Here is a 23,898-nt window from a genome sequence, read left to right as displayed (position 1 = left end):
GTGGATATAAAGCTCTTCACAGAACGTTACAACAATACGAATACGAAACACGATACGAGTGCAAAATATACGATAGGTAAACAAAGGACTGAAAAAAGTAGACATATTAAAGATTTGTTTTGTCTTACCAGGTAAAACCTGGCCACAAATGATTGCTCAAAATAAGCGAAATGGAGGGTAAGGCCGGAAGACCCGGATACGTTTTTTTTAAAGGTATATAGCTCAGCGGGCCTTACCTGGTAAAAAAAAATAAAGTTAATGCTGTAGTTAAATATTAGTATGAGTGACCACGTTGCGTAAGCGTCCGAGTTTCCTTCTCCCCGAGTAAGATGGCCGCCCGAGAGTTCCTCTCCCCATTCAAGATGGACGCCTTGGAAATGACGTCACGACGCGAGTCCACGTTTCCTATTTCCCACGACGAATTAAATGTATTTGGCGATGCTGCTGCCTCGGCAGTGGTGCAAAAGGACGAATTTAAAATATATATACATGTGTACAAATATATATTAACCAACGTTTCGGGCGATAGCCCTTCACAGCACATAACACACCACATGCACCTCTGTGGCCTATTTGCACGGAACATCGCCTATTATATATTTGCCTTTGAATGCCACCGAACGGTAGTTATTGACGAACGTATTTGGGTGATTGTGTTTGTTTCCTCACGTAAGATGGATAACCCCGCCGGTGGTGGGTTTCTTCTTCCCTACCCAACATGGCCGCCTTCTCTCCCAACGTCACTGCACCGCCCACGTGTCCAGCTCTCCACCCCCACCTAAGATGGCCGCACGTGCATTACAATGGGCCAAGGATGGCGGGGGCCAAGGGTGGGGGCGGCGGGGGAGGGGGCTCTGGAGCAGCAAGGCGGCTCCTTTTACAGACTTCTTCCGTGACGTAACGTACCAACGTATTAAAAATGCATTTACAATGTTGTGGATTTTTTTAAATCTCCAACACACCGGTGTTGCTGTACTCGTAACGAATTTGCGGGTTTAACGACCAAAACAAAACATATTATGGGTGATATTGGTCGCGAAAGCCGACGATGTGCTAAATGTTGAGTTGTGTTCCGAATTCGCAGGGAATAAAAAAAAGAGCGACTTTTATAGAAAAAATAGCCTCTTGTTAATGCAATCGGACCGCGGTGCATCGTGGGAACGGGATACTCCGCCCCGCCCCCCTCCTTCGCCCCTCCCCCCCACGCGCATGCGCAGTTCGCATAACGGCGTGCGAGCACTTGAGGAGGAGGAGGCGACCATGGCGAGCATAGAGGACATGTACAAGAACTACGGCATCTTGGCCGACGCGAAGGACAAGGTGGTCGAGGTGAGCCGAGCACGCGCTGCCGCGTGGCCGAACGAAGGCGGTGGAGGCGGCGAGGCGCCTCGCGGTACCTCCCGGCGGTGGCTGCGCGGGGTGCCGTGGTGGTGGTTGGCAGTGAGAGGGGGGGGAGGTTATGTAGGCCTCGGTGGCCATGTTTGTGTGGCCGATTGCACGGCGGGAGGGTTAGTCCCGAATTTTAATCTCTCGCTCGTACATCTCTCAGTTAACCCTCTCTTTCACCGTCCCATGTATCTCGCCTTTTCTCTCTCTTCCCCCCCCCCCTCGCCTCCTCAGTTTCCACCGTCTCTGTTTTTCGTGTCGCCGCTTCGAGGTCTCCTCGCAACAATAAACTCGACTCGTGTGTCCGTGGCGCAGCAGTAGCGTGGTGGTGTTGGCGTGGGGTCGTGGTTCGGTGGCTCTGCATGCAATGGGACCCCCCCCCCTTCCCGCGTTGTAAACTCGCAGGTCCCCTGACACTCACTATACAGGCGGTGGAGTTGTAGTTGTTGCTACGCATCTAAATCCGCCATGCGAAGGGAGAGGCCTGCAACTTGGACCGCCTTGCCACGCCACTGGCTCGAGTCTTCGTCAGCTCTGTGTTCGTTTAATGGATTTGCTATGTAAAGTCTGGGTTTCGTTTTTTTGTTGTTGTTTAACTACGTAAGGTGGTACATGCTTTGTGGAGACTTCATCTTTCGTACGGCTGATTTCACATTCAGGTGGTCAAACCCAGAGGAGTGGTGTGATGTCTCATTCGCGTTTGTGTATCGGGGGCATTGCGTCGTGAAACGTTTTAATACGGTCTGTTCTGCATGACCGCATTTGCACCACTACTTCTCGAGAGTTGTGGAGACTAAGGCAGTGAGTGTTACAGACGAATTTTGTGGTTTTATCATTTGTGCTCGTGCACCACTGCCAACGCAGAAGCAGCATCAGATACTGGGTAGGTATATGTGTAAAACAAGCATGTATGGGTCAACTATGTAAGTCCAGTGGTTGGCGGGGGCCACAACTGGTGTACGAATGAATTGGGGGATCTCTATCCCCCCCCCCGCCATCATCTTCGCTGATGGTCCTTAGCCCCTCTGACTCCAGTGCAGTTGCATCGCCTGCATACTCGATGTATATATACCGTCCCTCTGGATTAACTCTGTCCGTTCACCCCGCGTTGTCTCCTTTCTGATCAGTTTAACACGTAGGCTTTCGCAACCAATATAATCCATAATACAGGTTGTTTTGGGTTAGATCGCGTAAATATAAATGTCATTAAACCCGACACAGCCAATTCGATTTTATCACGTAAACAGAACGTGCCAATTCGTCACTAGTACAGCACACCGGTGTGTTGGAGAGCCAAGCCACGAACGTTTACAATCTTGAGTACGACGTTTCGCCAGTAATTACAACTAGCTTCATCAGGTGATCGCCAGATGTGTGTTTCCACATGCGCACCCCTCTGTATACGCTGATTCTAGCTTCTCCATCTCTCTCCTTAGTTGTCTTTCCTCTGTTCCCTCTTGTCGCTGCTCTATCCTGGCTCCCTCTTTTTTCCCACTCTGGCTGCCTCACTCTCCAACATTCCTCTCTCAGTCTGCTTTGTGCTCGCCTCGCTCTCTCGCTCGCTTCTCTCACCAATCTCTTTCCCCGTTTACTCCCATCATCGTTCTGCTCAGCCGGATGTTGAGAATCGTGGCCTCGGCATGATGTTAACGCCGCCACGTGTTCCCCCACAGCACAAGGATGCTTACCAGGCTATCCTGGATGGCGTCAAGGGTGGCCCCAAGGAGAAGCGGCTGGCGGCGCAGTTCATTCCCAAGTTCTTCAAGCACTTCGCGGACCTGGCCGAGAATGCCATCAACGCACAACTCGACCTGTGCGAGGACGAGGACGTCTCGGTGAGGCTGTGTGGTGGCGAGATGTTAACTACCTCTCCTGGTATGCAGGAGGTCTCGTGGGTTCGATCCTGACCCTTGACGCACGTTCTCCCAGTGGTCGCGTGGATTTTTCTCCGGGTCCTCCGGTTTTTTCCCCTCCACGATTAAATAAATGCGTTTAAAGTATTTGGTTGCTTTAAATGTGCACGTGATAAGCCACTTCGTTGAGCTATTATTTGTGACCGGGTTGCTTCTGAAAGTGAGCTATATAGCTCAATGGGCCTTACCGGGTGAAATAAAAAGTTTATTATAGTGTGGACCTTCCTTTTCCCCCATGAAATATGCGAGTAAGGGGGTCCCAGCTCCTGGATGGCCTTTTACATATTAACATAGTTGAGTACAAACCCAAAGGCCCCATAACGTCGTGTGGCCAACAACGAAAAGCGAAATCAAAGTTGTAATAGATATGAGTTAACACATTTCTGGAATTCATCAAGATAAAAAGAGTTTTGAAAAATAGATGATGGGAGGGAATTACAAAGTGGAGCAGTGCGTAGGAAGATGCATGTTTAGTCCTGCAGTATGTAAGTTCAACTTGTGTTACCCGTAGTAACCAATTATGCTAATCAGAGGTGCGGGGCAAGGACGACAAACTAAACACAAAAAGGCAGTTTTAAATGAATTAGTTTTCAATTATAGTCTTCAACGTGGGTGAAGGGTATCAATGAATCAAGTTTCTAGGAACTAAGGTCGTAGCAATAGAAGAGTAATCAGGCGACTTGTCACTGGTAAGTGTTGGATCATCAGTCAATCGTAAACTTGGAATAGGTTGCGTTCTGGTAATGAGATTCAGTCGTCGAAACCAGCCCAAAGATTGTTGCTTAAACATGCTGTTGGAAATGATTTGTTCACAAGGTCCATATGCGCAATGACAGTTGATAGGTTTATATGTAGCAGGTCAACCACTTGTCTGTTTAATTATAATTATGTTACTCGTTGAAATCTTCCACCATGCAATGCACTTATATTTTGCCATAGTTCAGTATAGCATATTCACAATATGTATCCTGGAGGAATCTAATGAGTTATGAAGCTCTTTTCCACAGATGTCCAGTAGTTCACACCTAACGGTTTCAGTTCTCCTCTGTGCGTTCAGATTCGCCGCCAGGCCATCAAGGAGCTGCCGCAGTTTGCGACGGGAGAGAACCTGCCGAGGATAGCAGATGTACTCACGCAGCTGCTGCAGTCCGGTGAGAAACGCTGAATGATTACAATTCATCACATCAATATTTATGTCTTCCCACATACACGGGTTGCAGATATACCAAGTCTTGCATATAACAATGTTTAAAAAAATAATTAGGTAAATAAAAAAAAAGTTTGGCACTGTTGAAGCTCAAAATCAAACATCGTGCAAAGTAATACCGACTTAATCTTCTTGGTTCTTTCGGTAAAGTCACGTAGAAGGGAAATAATAAAATAATAAAGATGAAACATAATAAAATACAATTGTCACGACGTTTCGGCCACAACCCAAGCAGCCGTCCTTGGGTGAAGAACAGGGCTGTTGGAAAGACGCTGTTCTTCACCTGAGGACGGCTGCTTGCGTTGTGGCCGAAACGTCGTGAGAATTGTATTTTATAATGTTTAATTTTTATTATTTCCCTTCTACGTGACTTCACCAAAAGAATCAAGAAGATGAATCCCTGCAGTCATGAAAGCTTTAAATCGAAATTTAATACCGACTTGTTGGCTGTCCATGGCACGTGCCATGCAGTCCCAGTCTTGTACTGTTCCGTGCAGTAAACACCGAAGCATTGAGTCTCATATTCCAAAATTAACTTGTGATTTAGTGGGATGCAGCTGTGGGTTCTTATTCTTTTATACACTTTTTTAACCTTTGTACATTACAAGTGGTAAATGGGCGAGAGGGTGTTGGTAAGAATGTTGATATACCTGAACCATTCAGGTATTTTGAGGATACTACACTGGACACCTATTGATGACTCATGTAACGATGTAATGATCCGATCACCACCATCTGATGGATTCTTGTGATTTGATATAAGAATATTTTCTATCGTCTGCCTTGTACAATCTGTTTTGTGCAGTTACGTTTGTCCCATTTGCCGAAAAGGAACATTAATTATCGTAGTCACTGGATACCAAACAAAGTCCCTGGGATTTGACGCTCTTAAGTGTGACTATAAGAATGGATTTTAATTGACAAATCTATGAGTTGAATCGCTACATGGATAGTATTTACACCTTTACCTCGTTATTCCATGAGCCATTCTTTTAATGCTACCCCATTAATAACACATTCATAGAAACATACTATCTCGTATTGATGTCTACCTTCATACAGCGATTGCATTCATAAATCCTGCATACAACGATCGTGCATGATGCCAAATATATCCAATCATCGCTGAAACTATACAGTACCCCATACTGTACCGTATAGCCTATACGGTGCACATGTACCTGCGTGTAACGTATTTCATTTTGCATTTGACTTGGAGACCTGCCCATTACACACTTGCACGTGCATGGCAATGGCGCGTTTACATTGTCACGTCGTTTTCAAAGGCCGGGTTTGAAGTGTCATTTAACCTGTTCGAGTGAACCCCCTGATAGAATTGTGAGATTTGTTGCGGGTCCACAACGCGTACTTCGTTACGAACGAGGCAACAACTATACGTGTTTAATGAATGCACCCGTAATCGTCGTTAGATGACGTTGTGTGCATGCAAGTGTGCGGGCACGTAAAACAATTTTTTATTTGACCAGGTAAGGCCCACTGAGCAATATAGCTCTTCCAGGAGTGACCTCGCCACCAATGATAGCTCAACGAAGTGGCTTATTGTCGTGTGGAATTTTATAGCAGGAGCTAAATACTTTAAACGCACTACGATTCTAAATGAGCGGAAAAACCGGAGAAAAATCCATGCATACTGAAGTTGTCCCCGTCTCTTCCCTTGTAGACGACCAGACCGAATTCACGCTGGTGAACAATGCTCTGCTGAGCATATTCAAGGTTGACGCCAAAGGTACGTATCGCGCGCTCTCTCGTAATTTAACTAAACTGCGATGCGTTGGGATGGTAAGTGCGAAGTGCGATTTAAAAAAAAATACATTAAAGTTTCTTGTGTTGGTTGTTAGCGCACAGGACAGTGTGCGCTCAAACTATGTTGGCGGATTTTACATATTCTGAATATAATGGGCTTTTTTAGGGTGGGGGGAAGCTGAAACTAAACTCTCCAAATCGCAGACAGCACGCTAGCGCTTGCTGCCTACCAGCGCGGCGCAATAATGTCACGCACCAGATGGTCACAGTTTCTTACTGTACTTTACATTGACTACTGTGGCACTGGATTGTGCGGTTCACAATCGGCTCGTTGTTTCAATCGTGCTTTTTTACCTCTTCATATTGATTTATATATTTGTTGTAACTTTAAACAAGCTATAGAAATAGCAGTACAAGCTGCAATGGTTAAACGTGGTCTTTTCGGTGCACCGAGTTAACATCACGGGACAACCCACCCATGCTTGACTCTTTAACTCCGAACTCCAACTCCTCTCAGATGTTAGGAGGTGGGGTGGTGAAGGAGAGCTTTTGGGTCTGGGGCCACCAAAACAAAAACTCATTTATCACTAAGGAGTGAACTTGGGTGGGCGAAAGAGTTATTATGTTTCTTTTCGCACGGAAGCCTCACGGACTCATAACTCTTTCAGGTGGGTCCTTAAAAGTGTTTTCAGTCGGGGCGTGGCGATTGCTGTGTATATTCCAAATGGGTAATTCGCGGAGTAGGCCCCACCCCATCATCACCTCCCGCCCACGGCCACTCGTGCTGGCCATCACCCCGCCCATGATTTAAGTGTCGTTAGTTTCAAGTCTGAACATCTTTCACCGTGGTAAGCTCTTGGGAATAATAATGTTTTTTTTAAGTCTTGCGACATTGGCTCGGACTCTGATGGATCCAGAACATCTGTCTAACGGCTTCCATCTTGCCGGTAATTGGTATTTTTGAGGTCACCCTGTGCTTGGAGATACGGCGATCGCCGGATAAACTCACAGCTCTGCTACACGTGCTACCGCTGCTACGCACAGGGACGCTGGGAGGGCTCTTCACACAGATTCTGCAGGGAGAGGACGTGGTGCGGGAGAGGGCTATCAAGTTCCTCTCGACGCGCCTCAAGACCCAGCCCGAGGAGGTGCTCACCAAGGAGGTGGAGGAGTACATCATGGTGGAGTGCAAGAAGGTCAGCTCTTTCATTTCGGTCGTAAGCCCGGCGAACGAAGTCGCCCAGAATTCACCTGATCTTGGCACATCTCGGAAGCCTAGCAGAGGACCGAGCTTGAATAATTGCTTGGACGGGTAATCGCCATGCATAACAGGGTGTTAAAGGACACTCAGCTATGTATATATGTTCAACCTCTTTCGCACTGTATGTAGCCAACCGTGCTAATCGTGCAGCAAATTCCGTTGGTGTACTGCACCTGTATGTATGGTCAAGTAACCCCCCCAGCGTGCAGCAGCAAAACTAGTAGCAGAACCGGCAGCAGCAGCAGCAGGTGACCCCCTGTGTGAACGTGCGTGCAGGTGCTTGAAGATGTCACGGGCGAGGAGTTCATGTCCTTCATGCGTCTCCTCTCCGGCCTCAAGTCGCTGCAGTCCGTGAGCGGGCGGCAGCAGCTGGTGGCTCTGGTGGTTGACCAGGCCGACCTGGAGCAGGAGTTCAACCCGGCGGATCCGGACGCCGTAGATCGGCTTCTGCAGTGCACCAGACAGGCGCTGCCGCTGTTTTCCGTGAGTCCGCGATGCCTCCTCAGCCGCTTCCCTCGCGACCAAATAAAAATGGATTTCATCGTCCGTTCCTCGAGTCGTTAAATAAACTTCAGGGGTACAGCAAGGGGTGGTGAAACGACGGCCTGCGTGGCGGTCACGTTGCCTTGGGGTCGCGAGCTTTAACCGCTTGCTGCAGAGGTTGCCCCGTTCATGCCCGTCGGTTGCCCTGGTTAACCCTTTCCCATTCCGAGACGTCAGCAAGTTGCAGGGTGGGTCCCGTTCACCGCTGAATATTTTTATCTAGCCATAGCGCCGCTGTTTTTAAAGACATTCTTCTTGCCGCAGAGAAGCTTAGCGACACGGCCGCACTCTGTGATAGCTGGCGCCAAACTGTGCCACACGCGCTCCTCCTGCATGGTGTTGTGGGAGCCTCGGTACGTCTTCCAACCTGAAGACGCGCCGATTAAAGTTATCGTAGTTTTTGTTCAGATTCCGTTTTAATGCGGTGCACGTATATCGTCGGAATGGGAAAGGGTTAATACTGCGGATGTGTAAACCACAAATATGCGGCGACTGCTTCGCAGTGGACGGTGGACGTTCTATAAATATTCCATGGCATCGGTATAATAAGCGGAGATTGTGCGTGGTCCATCCCGGCGTCACGGTCCAAATTTAGCAAATTTGAAAATGTAACTCGAGTTACTTGGTGGGTAAATCAAATGCGGAGCATCGCCCCCCCCCCCCCCATCTATCGGCAGACCCTACGCGCCTGTCAAACACCGCTGCCTCCGCTTCTGTTTTCACCAGAAAAACGTGCACTCCACACCGTTCGTCACGTACTTCTGCCAGCGCGTCCTCCCAAACTTGAGCCTCCTGCCAGGAGAGGAAAGTGGCAACACGCAACTCGAGGTGAGTCCAGCAACAAAGATTGACAAAGGAGAAGATCCTACCCCGTGTAGCCTTCAAACAGACTGTTTGGGGGTGCAAGTGCTCGAAGTGACGAGCGCCTGTTAATGCCGCCATGGCACACGAAGGGGTGGGTGGCCAATTCCATGCCTGGCCACCTTTGTCTCACCAGGTTCATAGCACAGTGTGGTAACCACTACACTACCCCCCCCCCCCCCCAGCGAAATAGAGGGGGGTAAGAAGTGTTAGTGAGCACCAATGAAGGCTGGGACAGTGCACGAGATGGTAGTGTTGCCAGCACCACGAAGACACAAAGTTCCTCCGCTATAGCCTTAACAGACTGTAGGAGCAAGTGCTGTTAGCGAGCACCTATGAAGGCCGGAACGGCACACGAGGGGGTTGGATTGCCAGCACCGTGCCCGGCCTCCTTTGTCTCCATATTGGTGACGTTTACACACCGCACCAGGTACTCATTTGAGACTGAGTCGAACTAGGGGAGGCCCTGGACCTTCTCAGAATAATCATCACTGGCATTGACCTTAAGAGTAAATTGAACCCGGGTGGCCAGCACCACACGCGCACAAACCTTCAAGCTCAAGGGGAGTCCATCAGAAAAACCGAGCCCCCTCCACACACACACACACACGTGGGTGTACGCTGGATGTATTTCATTATCGAGCGAGTGGAAGTTGAACTGTTGAACGCTGCCGCGTGTCTCCCGCCGCGCAGGTTTTGAAACTGCTGGCTGAGATGTCTCTCTTCTATGGCGTCGACAACGATAAGCTGGAGAGCAACGTGAAGGAGATATTCAACAAGCTCCTCGTAAGATCCCTCGCCCGCCTCGCACTGACGACTCCTCGCAGTACCCCCCTTGGCACCGCTGCCCAATCCACCCTCGCTCAGTGGGAGGGGATGCTCATTCTCCTCTGCTGGCAACATTTTTTTTCCTTTATTCTGTTGTCCTTCACCCCGCACTTCCGATTAGCACGGTTGCCTACGTACGGTGCGAAAGAGGTTCAGCACACATACATACATACTGGCAAGACGAACGCAAACCGCGTGCGCCACGCCAGCCTTCAGTCGCTCGGTGACGCCACTTGCCCAGAAATTCTGGTATAGCTACAACCTCCAAACGTTGGCTGGGTGGGTATCTCTTGTTCGTTGCCGACAGGAGTACATGCCGCCGCCGCCGGAGGAGACGGAGAACGGCGACGGCCCGGCGGCGACTGCAGCGCCAGCGGCTGCGGCGGAGGCTGCAGCGCCGGCGCCCGCGGCGGGCGCAGCGGTGGCAGCCGTGGCAGTGGCGGCAGCCGGGGCCTCTGAGGAGCCGAAGCTGCAATTCAGCATGGTGGAGTGCCTGATGCACACGTTCCACCAGCTGGCGCGCCGCACGCCGGCGTTCCTCACCGACGCCGGCAGCGCCGAGCGGCTCAAGGACTTCAAGCTGCGGTATGTATGGTGGGGGGAAGGGTCGGAGGGGGAGCGCCACGGCGGCTACTGTGGAGCGAGCCGTGTCGTGCGTACGCGTGTTCCCGTTACCACCCGCTCGATTGCCAGCCCGCAGCGTGCCGCCGCTGCTGTTGTGTGGCTTGGTTATGGGTTAAGGGGAGTGATGTAGTCCGATTCCAGAATCGTTAATTATAAACTGTCCATTGTGCAACTGGTCATCCAGAACAGGACCATACAACATTTAAAAATGCAATGCCCAATCCATAATGAGGGACTCCACTGCTCTTTATGCGCTTGACCGGCTTGACCACTTGAATGTGAAATAGTTGTTGTTGCTCTGCATCTACATCAGCCACGCGAGAGAAGTGCGTTGGTAGAGTTTCCTTCATGCTATGAGGCCTCATAGTAATGTTAGCAAATAATTTGCGTGCCGTTTGCGTAAATTCTAAATAATTGACTCTTCGGTGTTTGCCTTGTTGCCTTTAAGAATGTACAGTATGTAGAAGCGGTAGTGTCCAGTGTATATGTGCAGTATATTGTGGGGAGTGGGAGTGCAGCGGTGAGCACGCTGCGCTATGAACCCAGCGACCAGAGTTCTATTCCCGCTCATGGCCAACACCAGTGACGATTATCTGAACTGGTCCCGGGCTGCCTCGAGGTAAACTTGGCCTCAAATGAGTACCTGGTGCGGTGTGTAAACATGGCCACTCGGGAGACAAAGGCGGCCGGGCGTTGTGCTAGCCACCCACCTCCTCGTTAGCTGTTCCGGCATTCATAGGTGCTACTCGCTAACGGCACATGTCCCAAGCAGTCTTTTAAGGCTATACGGGGGGGGGGATCTTTGTCTTTGTGTGTCTGCAGGTTGCAGTACTTTGCCCGAGGCTCCCAGGTCTACATTAAGCAGCTGAGGTCTGCGCTGCAGGGCAAGACGGGCGATACTCTCAAGACACAGGAGGTATGTCCCTTCAGCTCTGAGCTCACAGGGCGACGTCATGACTGGGCTATCCAATTGCTCGAATGACCTATTACTCTTCAGGATTATCACTTGGTAATTTTGACTTTTGGGGATGGGGTAACGTTATGTTCTGGCCAAATTTCTTTCGTAAAAAACCCTCTACCACATCAATACACAGCCTTGACCGTGTCCACAGTTTTTGTATTATTTTGTTTGTGGTGTTATTTGTTGCTGTAGTAGTAACCAGATTTCCATTGTGTAACCGGGTCCTCATCGAAAATTAGCATTTATTGTCCAAGGGGGTTTTTATCTGGGCCCTAATGAAACATAAATAAACCACGAACCCGACACAGCTGAGTGCATTTAATTGTCACGCGTTACGAGCGTTTAAAGTGTCGGTTGTTACCTGGTCCAGTGTGCAAACATCAGTACTGGGGAGGCAGGCGACCGGGAGTGTTGTTCGTCACCCACCCTATCGATCGCTACTTCCACGGACCAACCAAGCCGGTCGTCTTTGTGTTCACCTGTCGACATGCTACTGGACATCCTGTGAAAAAAAAGAGCTTTATAGCTTCTCGGATTCCTGCAGTGCAAATACATATTTTGATTCTGACATTCAACTGTAACACTCACCTGCACATATTCATATGTTCGGCTTGCCCCGTTATTTGAAAAATTCTCGCTTGATTGTTGAGCCAAACCTATAATAGTTGGCATGTTACACGCTTGCACACGAGAACGTTTAAAGTGATCGACTCTGTCGGTTGGCGGGGTTAGGGTCTTGCGACGGAAATGTGGCCACACTGTGCCATAACCCAAAAATCCATTACGGATTGCAATGAAAATTGCTCATGATAATTGACGTTGCTCTGAAATATTCAGAGAGAAACAATACCTTATTCAATCAAAACTTGTTTTTATTCACGATGGGGTGGTATATTTGGCTGTATTGTGAGGAGAGAGCTGGTGGTGCATTGGGGTAGAAAGCACGAATCGACTCTAAAACGTGACGTTGAATTTTTTTCCGCAGAACAAAATTAAGGTGGTGGCGCTAAAGATAACGAACAACATCAACATCCTCATCAAGGTCAGCCACCGAGCCGTCGGGCTACCACCTCGTCCCCCCCCCACCACCCCCTCCTGCCGTGCCACGTTTGGTTTGTGTGCCGGTCCTCCGTTGAAATTGCCGCTCGCCTCCTCGTACGTCCCTCACCCCCTCCGTGCCCGTGCGTTCCATGTCTGCAGGACCTCTTCCACAACCCCCCGTCCTACAAGAGCGCCATCACGCTGTCGTGGAAGCCGATGCAGAAGGCCGTTGCCCCCGCCGCCGCCACCGCTGCCTCCGTGGCGCCGGCGGCAGAAGTTGGGTGAGTGGCGGTGGGGAGCCCCCCTCCCGTGACCTCGCGTTGACGCCACAACGATTTCCTGCCGACGTCGTGCATATGACGTTATCTCGCGCAGCTCCGAAAGTGTCGTTATTTCCGCTAGTTAAACACTGCAGCGGACACGCGTGCTCGCAATTTGTGCTTTTTTTTTCTCTCTTGTAACGTTTTCGGGATCGCTTTTTGCCGTCGATTTAGACGTTCGTTCGTAATTCCCACGCGCGCCTCTCTTGACCTTGCGCTCTCCTCTCTCGCCCCCGCGCGCGTGCGTGGCGTTGTTCGTTCAGGCAAAAGCGCCGGTCTCTGGGCGAAGAGGACACCGCGGCCAAGAGACTGGTGGGCCCCAGGAGGGACGAGCGGCAAACGTACCGCCCTCCCAGCGGCAAGTACAGCGGAAACATGACGAGCTACAGCTCCTACGGTGAGTAGTCCCGCCCACCGCTCGTTGCTGGCCGCCTCTACGGCGTGACATTGTGCGTCTTTCAGAGTGTCCGCGGTGTTGTAGTGCTCGTCCACCGCTTACAACAACAAGAGTCATGATGATGTTATCGCAGCCATTGATACGATAGTGGGCGAAGGTGCCCCTCCTCTTCCACATCGTGTCGGTCGTGGGGGTTGTGTTTGACCACGCTTCACCACGCTGGTCCGTCGTTGGTGCGGGTTGGTTCGGGATGCCAGAATGTAGAAGAACGGTGCCAACGAAGGGTTTTGCCGAACAGCCTTCGGCCACCCACAACGCAGCCCCTCCACAGCATATATGTATGTAGAACTTCTTTCTCAGCATATGTAGCCAACTGAGCTAATCGCAGGTGCGGGGGAAGGACAACAAACTAATCACAAAAAGCAGTTATAAAGAAATGAGTTTTCAATCTAGATTAAAAAGTGCGTTGCTCCAGTGGCTTCTTAATATCGGAAAGAAGAAAGTTCCAGACGGCCTCGAAAGCGCGTGATGCGGTGACCGCCTTTGTTCGATGACCAGCCAAAAGCCGCTGCTGCGATTGTGACCGGAGTTTGCATAATCGTTTATGCTTTTTGACACGATCCGCGAGGTATTGAGGTTCATTTGTGGCGAGAACTTTGTGTGAGTGCGACCTTACAATGCACCTTGGTCTCACCCTGGGATTGTGTGGCGTGAGTTTGACGTGTTTTTGTTTTGTCGTTTCACATTTCAGCAGACCGTGGTCGAGGAGGGTTCCGGGGAAGGGGCAGAGGTCGAGGTCGTGTGACCTATTGACCTCTTGACCCCCCCACCACCACCCAGTCAAGGCGAGCACGGGCAGCCTGCAACGACCCCGCGATGACCCACCCGCGTTTTTATACGCCGACGGACGAAGGACGGTCCCGTTCCTCGCCCCCCTCCACCGATCGCCCATCATCACGACCGCCAACTGCAGCGCTGTCCTGCACGGCGCGTGATCCCACACCCGACCTCTTCACTCTCAACCTTCCAACCAGACCCTGGGGAAATTGTAATTAGATCTACAGCATTGTCGTAAGCTGAAATCACAGTTACACCGATTGGAGTTCATTATAAATGACCCAAGGTCTTGCTCCTAACCCCGAAACCACCAACCTTAACCCAAACCCCGACCTGAACCTGAACCCACGACCCTATCTACAACTCTAACCTTAGTGCCCCCAAAACCCTCAACCTCTGGATCACACAGTCGCTCGTAATTTCATTGTTTTATACGTGAGTGTGTTCAACTGCAGAATGGCCTTTTCCACGCTCCTGAGTAGGTGTTTTACATTAACGACACGGAGGCTCTCACTCCGCTTGGCATCGCCATCGCCCCATCACCATCGCCCCATCACCGTGAGCCCCATCACCTTGGGCACCATTACGGGTAAATGGCCCATCAATCGGTAGCACAGCCCCCGCCCACCCGCCCGCCTGCCCGCCCCCTCGTAGTGACTATTATTATTTCTGCTTGTACGTTTGACGAGCGTAACTAAATTGCGCGTCTGACGGTCAAGTGTGTGTGTGTCCACCCCGATGGCGACGCAAGTCCCCCCGTCTTTGGCCCGGATGGTCGTTCTCACCCACGCCAGAGTTTCGTTTCGGGGGGTGGGATGTGGGGGGTACGCCGCTGCCACCGCCCCGCCGCGTTTGCTCCCCTACGGAGCAGCAGACGAAGCGGCGGTGACGGTGGATTTGGTAGGGACTGTTTCTCGTCGAGGTACGGTGCGAGAAAGAAGCGTTGGTTACGATTTGCTGATTTGTTGCGGGGCGGGGTGGGTGGGAAAGGGAGAATGTGGCGGGTTGGCGCATTGCGTTGGGAACCCAGCGAGCTGACAAGTGTTGGACGTTCACGACTCACATCGGTGGCGATTGATATCTGAACCGATCACGGCTCGCCGATTTGGTCAACTGCGCCGCAGCACATTTATCCAACGTACGGTTGAATAGCTCCGTGACGATAATCGACCCGGATGAAATGGAACATCTGAGATGGCCAGGAGAAACTGGACGGTACAAATGAGTATTTTTAAAGAGATCGATCGATTCTGGAATTAAAGCGCGGTCCCCGCACCGTGACAATTCTCATCGAATCGCCGGCGAGGCGAATCGTTGGCCACGTCTTGTGCACAACAACACCTTGTCGAGGCGAGGCTGGCGTGGTCGTGCCACTCCGTTAACTTATAGAAATCATCGAGAGGCTGTTGATAGGCAACCACTGCAGAGTTACAACCGCATCGCGTACGACGACCAGGAGGAGAGGGGGTGGGGGGGATACGTAGAGATGCGTGCACCACCACAATCGGGCGCGTTGCATTCTGTTTGGTTGGAGCTACAGAGGGGCGCGATCGCTCTTCACAAGCCCCCTTTAATGCGGCGGTCGCCGCCATCGCCAATGTCGGTAATCCTCCATTTGCCGCTCGTAACACTGCTTCATGAATCGTGCTGTGAACGCCATTCCCTCGGCGAGTTTATTCGGTACAGGAGGAAATGAAATCGGGAGGATATGCGATCGAAAGACGCAACGCCGTTGTAAGATGAGCTACAGTTGGCGATTTTATGAGTAGAGATCAACCTCAATGGCGTGGTGTGCATGGTCCCGAGCGCAAGGAAATGCGTAGCGTCCCCTGGCCCTGTCGCTCATCCCTTGATTCGGCCTGGGATCTGTGGGCCCTGTTGCAGTCGCACCGCCCACCTGTACTCGATGGCTGAGCTACGGAAGTAGCCTCAAGGAAAACATCTCGCTAGGAAAAGTGTACACGCGTGGAGGAGGTGTACTCGTCGGCAGCGGGGAGAAGGGTTTCTGCCGTTCAATCTCGGCAAAAGCACACGCCCGGTTTTATTTTTGTTCGCGACCGATTTTGTTTTTGCTTGTTCTCGGAGGCTGTGCGCGCGGTTACTCGGCAGTGGTGCAGCAGTTGGAAGTGGTGATTCCACTCTTCAGAGTGGTGGAGGGAGGGAGGCACCTTCGAGTGTGGATTTTACTTGCAATGTCGTGTGTAGTTTGTTCATTGAAGCTACAAAAATCCCATGGTTTGGCCCGGGACGCTGCGGGGTGAAATTTGTTTCCAACCTCCGGAAAGTCAAGTCTCCCAGATTTTATCCCTTTTGATTTTACGTTTCTGGCTGGTCTCACCTGTGGGCAAAGAGGGCGGCGCTTACCTGAGGAGTTGGAGTGGCTACCCGAGTAGGTGGGCGGGGCCACGGAGGTGCCAGCAGTAGAATGGGCGTGGCTATAAAAAGTGGGAGTGACTAGGGGAGCATGCCAGCCTTGCTCGCAACGTCCCGGGGCTGAGCCTCTTGAGAAATGTGGTAGCTGTTAAAACAAAAAGTTTTGAGCCCAGGCGTATTATATGACCTTATGTGTTTGCATGATCGTTTTATAGAAGAGTTTTCATTATGGTGACTGCATTCCAGATTTTTTTTTCCTTCCCGCAGTTTAAGCAGGTGTAACATTTTGACAAATAAACAGTTTCCTCGGAACGTTGTCGACCTCTGTGGCACTGGAGCGCAACTTCTTGCACGGCGCGTGACGTGACCAAAGCCATTGGTTTGAAGCTTTCGTGACTGAAAGAACCAAAGGGTATCTTCTTGGTTCTTTTGGTAAAGTCACGTAGAAGGGAAGTAATAAAATAATAAGAATAAAACAATAAAATAATTCTCACGACGTTTCGGCCACAATGCAAGCAGCCGTCCTCAGGTGAAGACCAGGTCTGCTTGCGTTGTGGCCGAAACGTGAGAATTATTTTATTGTTTTATTTTTATTATTTTATTACTTCCCTTCTACGTGACTTTACCGAAAGAACCAAGAAGATGAATCCCTGCTGTCACGAAAGCTTTAAATCGAAATTTAACCAAAGGGGGTAGTGACTGTTCGTGCCGCAAGGCCCTGCGTGGCTTTAACGAGTTCGGATGCGCAGGGCGGTGGTTCTCCAAGTCGTGCTTGGCCCTTTGGACCGCCCAGCAACTCCCACCCGCTGGTGAGAACTCATTCACGTCTCTCCAAATACAGCCCGGGAAAAAAAAAAATCTTGTTACCGGAATATAAAAAAAAATTACGCAGCTAAGGGTATGTTTTTTTATGAGGATGGTGGCATTTAGATCTTATTAGTTATTGGAAGTTCACCTAGCTTCAATTTTTGATTTCAGCATTGTAAGTAAAATATTCATTAAATATGAATTGTCGTTTCCGGATTAACCTCCATTTGCATCGTATCCACCTGGACCACGTGGAGGACCGTCACAGGTGGGGCCGGGGATGACTTTACTCTGAGGACCACCGTGATAAAAGGGTGACTCCACTCTTGATGTCCACCAGGGTAGAGGGGGTGACGTCACTCTTGATGTCCACCAGGGTAGAGGGGGGTGACGTCACTCTTGATGTCCACCAGGGCAGAGGGGGGTGACGTCACTCGATGTCCACCAGGGTAGAGGGGGTGACGTCACTCTTGATGTCCACCAGGGTCGAGGGGGTGACGTCACTTGATGTCCACCAGGGGTAGAGGGGGTGACGCCGCTCTTGGGTGTCCACCAGGGTAGAGGGGGTGACGTCACTTTTGATGTCCACCAGGGGTAGAGGGGGTGACGTCACTCTTGATGTCCACCAGGGTAGAGGGAGTGATGTCACTCTTGATGTCCACCAGGGGTAGAGGGGGTGACGTCACTCTTGATGTCCACCAGGGTAGAGGGGGTGACGTCACTCTTGATGTCCACCAGGGGTAGAGGGGGTGACGTCACTTGATGTCCACCAGGGTAGAGGGGGTGACGTCACTCTTGATGTCCACCAGGGTAGAGGGGGTGACGTCACTCTTGATGTCCACCAGGGTAGAGGGAGTGACGTCACTCTTGATGTCCACCAGGGGTAGAGGGGGGGTGACGTCACTCTTGATGTCCACCAGGGTAGAGGGGGTGACGTCACTCTTGATGTCCACCAGGGGGTAGAGCGGGTGACTTCACTGTTGATGTCCACCAGGGTAGAGGAGGTGACGTCACTCTTGATGTCCACCAGGGGTAGAGGGGGGGGATGGCGTCACTCTTGATGTCCACCAGGGTAGAGGGGGTGACGTCACTCTTGATGTCCACCAGGGGTAGAGGGGGTGACGTCACTTGATGTCCACCAGGGTAGAGGGGGTGACGTCACTCTCGATGTCCACCAGGGGTAGAGGGGGTGACGCCACTCTTGATGTCCACCAGGGTAGAGGGGGGTGACGTCACTCTTGATGTCCACCAGGGGGTAGAGCGGGTGACTTCACTGTTGATGTCCACCAGGGTAGAGGAGGTGACGTCACTCTTGATGTCCACCAGGGGTAGAGGGGGGTGACGTCACTGTTGTGCCCACGTGCTAGTCGGCACGATGATCCCGACGTCTTTGGTCTTGTACGAGCTGGGGAGCTTCTCACGTTTCTCTGCGGCCCTACGGTGATTCGTCTCGTGTATTGCCACCTTGGAAGGTTCATCCGGCACTGGGGGGGTGAGGGGCATGAGGCCGGCGCGATGGCAAACCCGGAATGGGGAACTTCTGTCTGCCTCTCGTTCATCCTTGGAGCGTCAAGTTCCCATTGAAGCCCAACGCCAGGTGGCGCTGTCGCCAACAGAACGTGACGAGCAAGTGAAACGACCACGGTGATGATCAATCGCTCGGCCTCTTGTGTGTGGTATGACAAAGGGCCATTGCCCGAAACGTCGCCTATTATAAACTCGTCTTTTCTTTTTAAGGCCGCTGTGTTATTAACGAACGGTGTTAAGTTTATTTTTTTTGTCTCCGTGCACCACTGCAGCAGCAGTACGGGTGCCACGGCTGCGATGTTAACTACCTCGCCTGGTGTGCAGGAGGTCGTTGGTTCCACCCTGACCCTGACGCCTGCTGCTGTAGATTTTGAGTTTGCGTGTCTCTCTGTCATCCTCATCATCACGGTGGCTAGAAGATGTTAACTACCTCGCCTGGTGTGCAGGAGGTCGTGGGTTCCACCCCGACCCTGACGCCTGCTGCTGTAGATTTGGAGTTTGCGTGTCTGTCTCTCTCATCATCATCACGGTGGCTAGGAGATGTTAACTACCTCGCCTGGTGTGCAGGAGGTCGTGGGTTCCACCTCGACCCTGACGCCTGCTGTGTATTTGGAGTTTGCGGTGTTTCTCTCCCCGTGGTCGCGTGGATTTTCTCCGGGGCCTCCGGTTTCCCCCTCCACTGTTAGAATCGACATCACGTGTTCAGAGTATGTTTTGGCTGCTATAAATGTCCACTGTCATTTGCGATAACCAGGTCGATTCTGAAAAAGAGCCAAACAGCTCAGTGGTCCTCTTACCTGGTGAAATAAAACTAACAGCGTAGTATCGCCAATCAAACAACGGGGTGAATAACTCACAAGACACGACATACGACTCGCCCGACCCACGAGGCGACACAAGTTCGCCAGGCAGACGCGAGCACTCGCCCGAACCACACTCGGCAAACCCAGAGCCGAGCAGTGACCTCACGGACTCGTCGAGTCCTCTGGGCTGCCAATACTCCCACAACTCTGGCCCTAAAAAACAACAACAACGAACAAACACCCTGGATCGCTCGCAAACGAGACGCTCCGTCTCAAGGCATTTTTTTTCCAGGTGTAATATCAACAAAAATGCGTTTGCTTAAAAGCCATATCCTTCTCGCTCGCCCTCACGCTAACAAACTATCCAGCCAGGCCCAGGTCACTAGCCCTAGCTACCAGAGGTGTGGACTCGAGTCATGTGACTTGGACTCGAGTCAGACTCGAGTCATGAATTTGATGACTTGCGACTCGACTTGGACTTGCATAACAATGACTTTGTCCCACCTATGAGATGTGGACTCGAGTCATGTGACTTGGACTCGAGTCAGACTCGAGTCATGAATTTGATGACTTGCGACTCGACTTGGACTTGCATAACAATGACTTTGTCCCACCTCTGCTAGCTACGCATCGTCTCCAACTCATTGCCAACCCGAACAATATTTTTTTAAATTTCGATTTAAAGCTTTCGTGACTGCAGGGATTCATCTTCTTGGTTCTTTCGGTAAAGTCACGTAGAATTGAAATAATAAAATAAATAAAATACATAGTGAGAATTATATTATGTTATTATGTTTTATTTTTCTTACTTTATTATTTCAATTCTACGTGACTTTATACCGAAAGAACCAAGAAGATGTTGAGAATGTTTGGCGTTTGCGTGTTCACCGCGAACACGTGTGTTTGATGCACCCTTGATTCCTTGCTAAAGGTTTGTTGCTTCAACATCTTGACACCCTCCCGTTGCATTGCTCGGAAGGGTAAAAGCCAATTCCGACGATGTTGAGAATGGATGCCACCGCTTTTGTGAATGGAGGCTTCGGTTGAAGCGCCCGTGCAGCGCTCCATCTAGCGGCGGATTCTCTCCCACTGCGCCGTCACAAAGACAAAGATCCCCCCCTCGTAGTATAGCCTCAACAGACGCTTTGGGGCAAGCGCCGTTTGCGAGCAGCGCCTGTGAAGGCCCGCACGGCGCACGAGGAGGCGGGTGGCCCAGAAACACGCACGCCACGGACGCCTTTGTCTCCCCAGTGGCGATGTCTGCACCACACCGCACCGGGTACTCATTTGAGACTGAGTTCACCTAGGGGGAGGCCCGGTCACCGGTTCAGATAATCGTCGCTGGCGTTGTTGGCCGCGAGAGCGCGAATCGAGCTGGGGTCTCTGTCGGCTTCGTAGCGCAGCGCAGTTCGCTGCGTCACTGCTCCCCATCGTGTCAGGCCACAAGCCACACGGATAATTAAATAAATGAAAGCGATTCTCGTGAATTAAAAAAAAATCCGATTTGGTCGAGAAATCGATAACTTAAATATTCGGTTAGCGCAGCTGCAGTGTAGTAGTAGTAGTGGAGTGGTCATCTACCTCGAAGCACCGTCTACCCATGCAGTGGATACATTCTATGTGTGAGAGATCATCCGGCAGGCTTTGTTGTCTCTCTGTGCCCTGCGCTATGATTCCAGCGAGCCCGAGTTCGTTCGATTCCACGCACAGTTTTAGCGGCGCGTGGAATGTCTCGGGACTCCCCTAGGTCAGCTCAGCCTTAAGTAGCGAGCACCTCGTTCGGCGGTGTGAACATCGACGCTTGGGAAGACAAAGGCGTCCGAGCGGGGTGATTCGGGCAACACCACTGCCTCGTGTGCCGATCCGGACTTAAATCATCACCACCACCACCGTCAACGATGATATATCCACTGCTGGCTGAAGGCTTCTCCAAAGCCGTAGCCATCTGCTGTTAAATCCATCTAGGGCAGGGGTCGGCAACCAAAATAACAAGAAGAGCCATTTCTTTCCAATTCGGTACAAAATTCAGTATTTCAAGAGCCGCAATGCATCTATGTACATGCGTACATATCGTCAAGAAGCAGCCCGCAAAGAGCCGCATGCGGCTCCGGAGCCGTAGGTTGCCGACCCCTGATCTAGGGACAAATATAATATTATTATTATTAAGTGATCATAATGATGGCGATGATTGTATCGCTCCGTCTCCGCGCGCAGCACGACCCTCTGGGGCTTGTCTTATCCTCCCCGACCCTTAAATAGTCGCTCGCTAACAACGTTTGCCCCCTCTACAATGTCACACACACACACACATTGTAACGCTGTGCTGGGGATTATTACTTGTCTTAGTACACGCTGTCTTCACACGTGCTTTTCCCGGGCTCCCCTCCCTCCCTCCCTTCCTCCCCGGTGTCTCCCCCCTCCTCCTCCCCTCGCTGTACTCTCCCTCCCCCCACTCTCCCTCCGCCCCCCCCCCCTAAACTCCCGCCCCCCAATCTCTCGTCCTCCTTATCCCCCCCCCGCACCTCCTCCCTTCTCCCTCCCTCCCCTCCCGCGAGCTAAAAATAGAACCCGTTAGGGCACGAGCCTCTCCACCGTGCACCGGTCTTCATCCTTTCAGTCAGAGCGTGCAATGCATTTTCTTATTAATGAATGTACATACACATGTAGGCACACACACACGTACAGCCAAACACGCATATACATAAGCGCGGTTACATATTACGTCCGTGCACACACGCGCGCACGTACACACACGCGCACACGTAGCCATACGCGTTCATGCGCACGTACACATGCACACATGTGTGCGTGCGCGTGTATGTGTGCACGTGTGCATCGCTTACAGAACTTGGCGCGGGGCCGTCTGTCCACAAGGCTATGTACGTGCGCGTCAAGTGTATGCGTATGGGCGCAGGTGTACACACACACACACACACGTGTGCGCGCACACACACACACGTGACAATCGCGTGTACACGGCGCGTGCAGAGGACGCACGCTTGTTACATGCAGCGATGATGATGATGATGATGCGAAACGGGAGGGCGATTGGTTAAGCGCCGCTGCGTAGAAGCGAGAGATGTGTGATGTACACGTGGGGGGGAGGGGGGGTGCGATGCCGGGCGCGTGTGAATGAATGTGCGCGTGAGCGCGCTCTCGTGCGTGCGCGCGCATGTGCGTGTGTGTGTGCGTGTGTGCGTGTGTGTGCGTGTGTGCGTGTGTGTGCGTGTGTGCGTGTGTGTGCGTGTGTGTGTGTGCTCGCTGGCAGCACTTGCTCCAACAGTCTATGTGGACTACACCGGCGGGGAATGGGACCTTTGTCTTTGTGTGCACGTGCGCGCGCGCGTGCGTGTGTACGCGTGTGCGTGTGTACGCACAAGCGTACGTACGTGCATGCGCGTGAATGTGAGTGCGTGTGTGCACGCGTGTGCACACGCGTACATTTAAGCGCGTGCACGTGTGCGCACGTGTACACACACACACGCATGCGCGTGTTTGTGTATGCGGTAAACACGTGTACACGTGTACACACACGCACACGCATGCGCGCACATCGGTGAGTGCGTAGGGGGGGGGGGGTGGAGGAGGGGGGGGGCATGGCAAATACATCGTGCAACATCAAATGATATTAGACATAATGGCCCGGGCTTAAGACGACCGAGACCGTGGCTTTTCCTTTTCTCCGAATTAATTTGTTGCTATTTTTGGCCTCGCGGTGTTTCTAGGGTGACGCTAATGACGCGATGACGTCAGCAGCAGCAGCAGCAGCGGCCCCACTGGTGGAATGGGGGGAGACGTGGGGCTTGCTGGGGGGGTGGGGGCCCCCCATCCCAAACCACCCCCACCCACTCCACCCACGCCACCCACCCCGTCCCCCCACCCCACACTGAGCGAGCAGCTTCGAGGGTGGGGGCGGAGAGGGGGGGGGGTATGCTCGCCAGCCATCGGCAATGCGCTCGTCGCCTTACGAAGAAACTGATATAGGCACATTGTCCCGAAACGTCGCCGCCTATTGTAATTATATATTTTGAAAAAAAAATGTATGTTTTGCTCCATCCCCCTTTTAAGGTCGCCGTGTTGTGATTGGCGAACGCGCTTGATCGAGCATCGGGGAATGCGTTGAATAATAACCAGAGTGACAGGTCGGGAGATATGTGCGTACGGATCTGGTATGTGGATGCTTGCATATACGTGTGTGTGTACGTGTGTGTGTGTGTACGTGCGTGTGTGTACATGTGTGTGTGTGTACGTGTGTGTGTGTGTACGTGTGTGTGTGTGTACGTGCGTGTGTGTACATGTGTGTGTGTGTACATGTGTGTGTACGTGTGTGTGTATGTGTGTCTATACATGGGAAGCGGTAGTGTAGCGGTGAGCACGCTGCGCTGCAAACCTGGTGCACCGATTTAGATCCCCGCTCACGGCCAACACCAGTGATGATTATCTGA

General features: G+C 51.6%; 1 protein-coding gene across 1 annotated transcript; it reads left to right on the top strand.

The window, feature by feature from the left end:
• The first annotated feature begins 1,194 nt into the window (after window positions 1-1,194).
• On the top strand, window positions 1,195-16,637 carry API5 (apoptosis inhibitor 5). The gene is made up of 14 exons (XM_078597131.1): window positions 1,195-1,329; window positions 3,060-3,221; window positions 4,357-4,450; window positions 6,188-6,253; window positions 7,315-7,466; window positions 7,808-8,014; window positions 8,801-8,902; window positions 9,629-9,721; window positions 10,071-10,348; window positions 11,210-11,303; window positions 12,334-12,390; window positions 12,549-12,670; window positions 12,973-13,106; window positions 13,858-16,637. Exons 1-14 carry the CDS (start codon window positions 1,210-1,212, stop codon window positions 13,917-13,919), a joined length of 1,743 nt encoding a protein of 580 aa, XP_078453257.1. The 5' UTR covers window positions 1,195-1,209; the 3' UTR covers window positions 13,920-16,637.
• Window positions 16,638-23,898: the final 7,261 nt, after the last annotated feature.

Source organism: Lampetra planeri, chromosome 8, assembly GCF_965212315.1.
Source record: "Lampetra planeri chromosome 8, kcLamPlan1.2.h2, whole genome shotgun sequence".
Lineage (NCBI taxonomy): Eukaryota > Metazoa > Chordata > Hyperoartia > Petromyzontiformes > Petromyzontidae > Lampetra > Lampetra planeri.
Note: the sequence above shows the minus strand (reverse complement) of the source record. Positions and strands in the feature narration are given on the sequence as shown.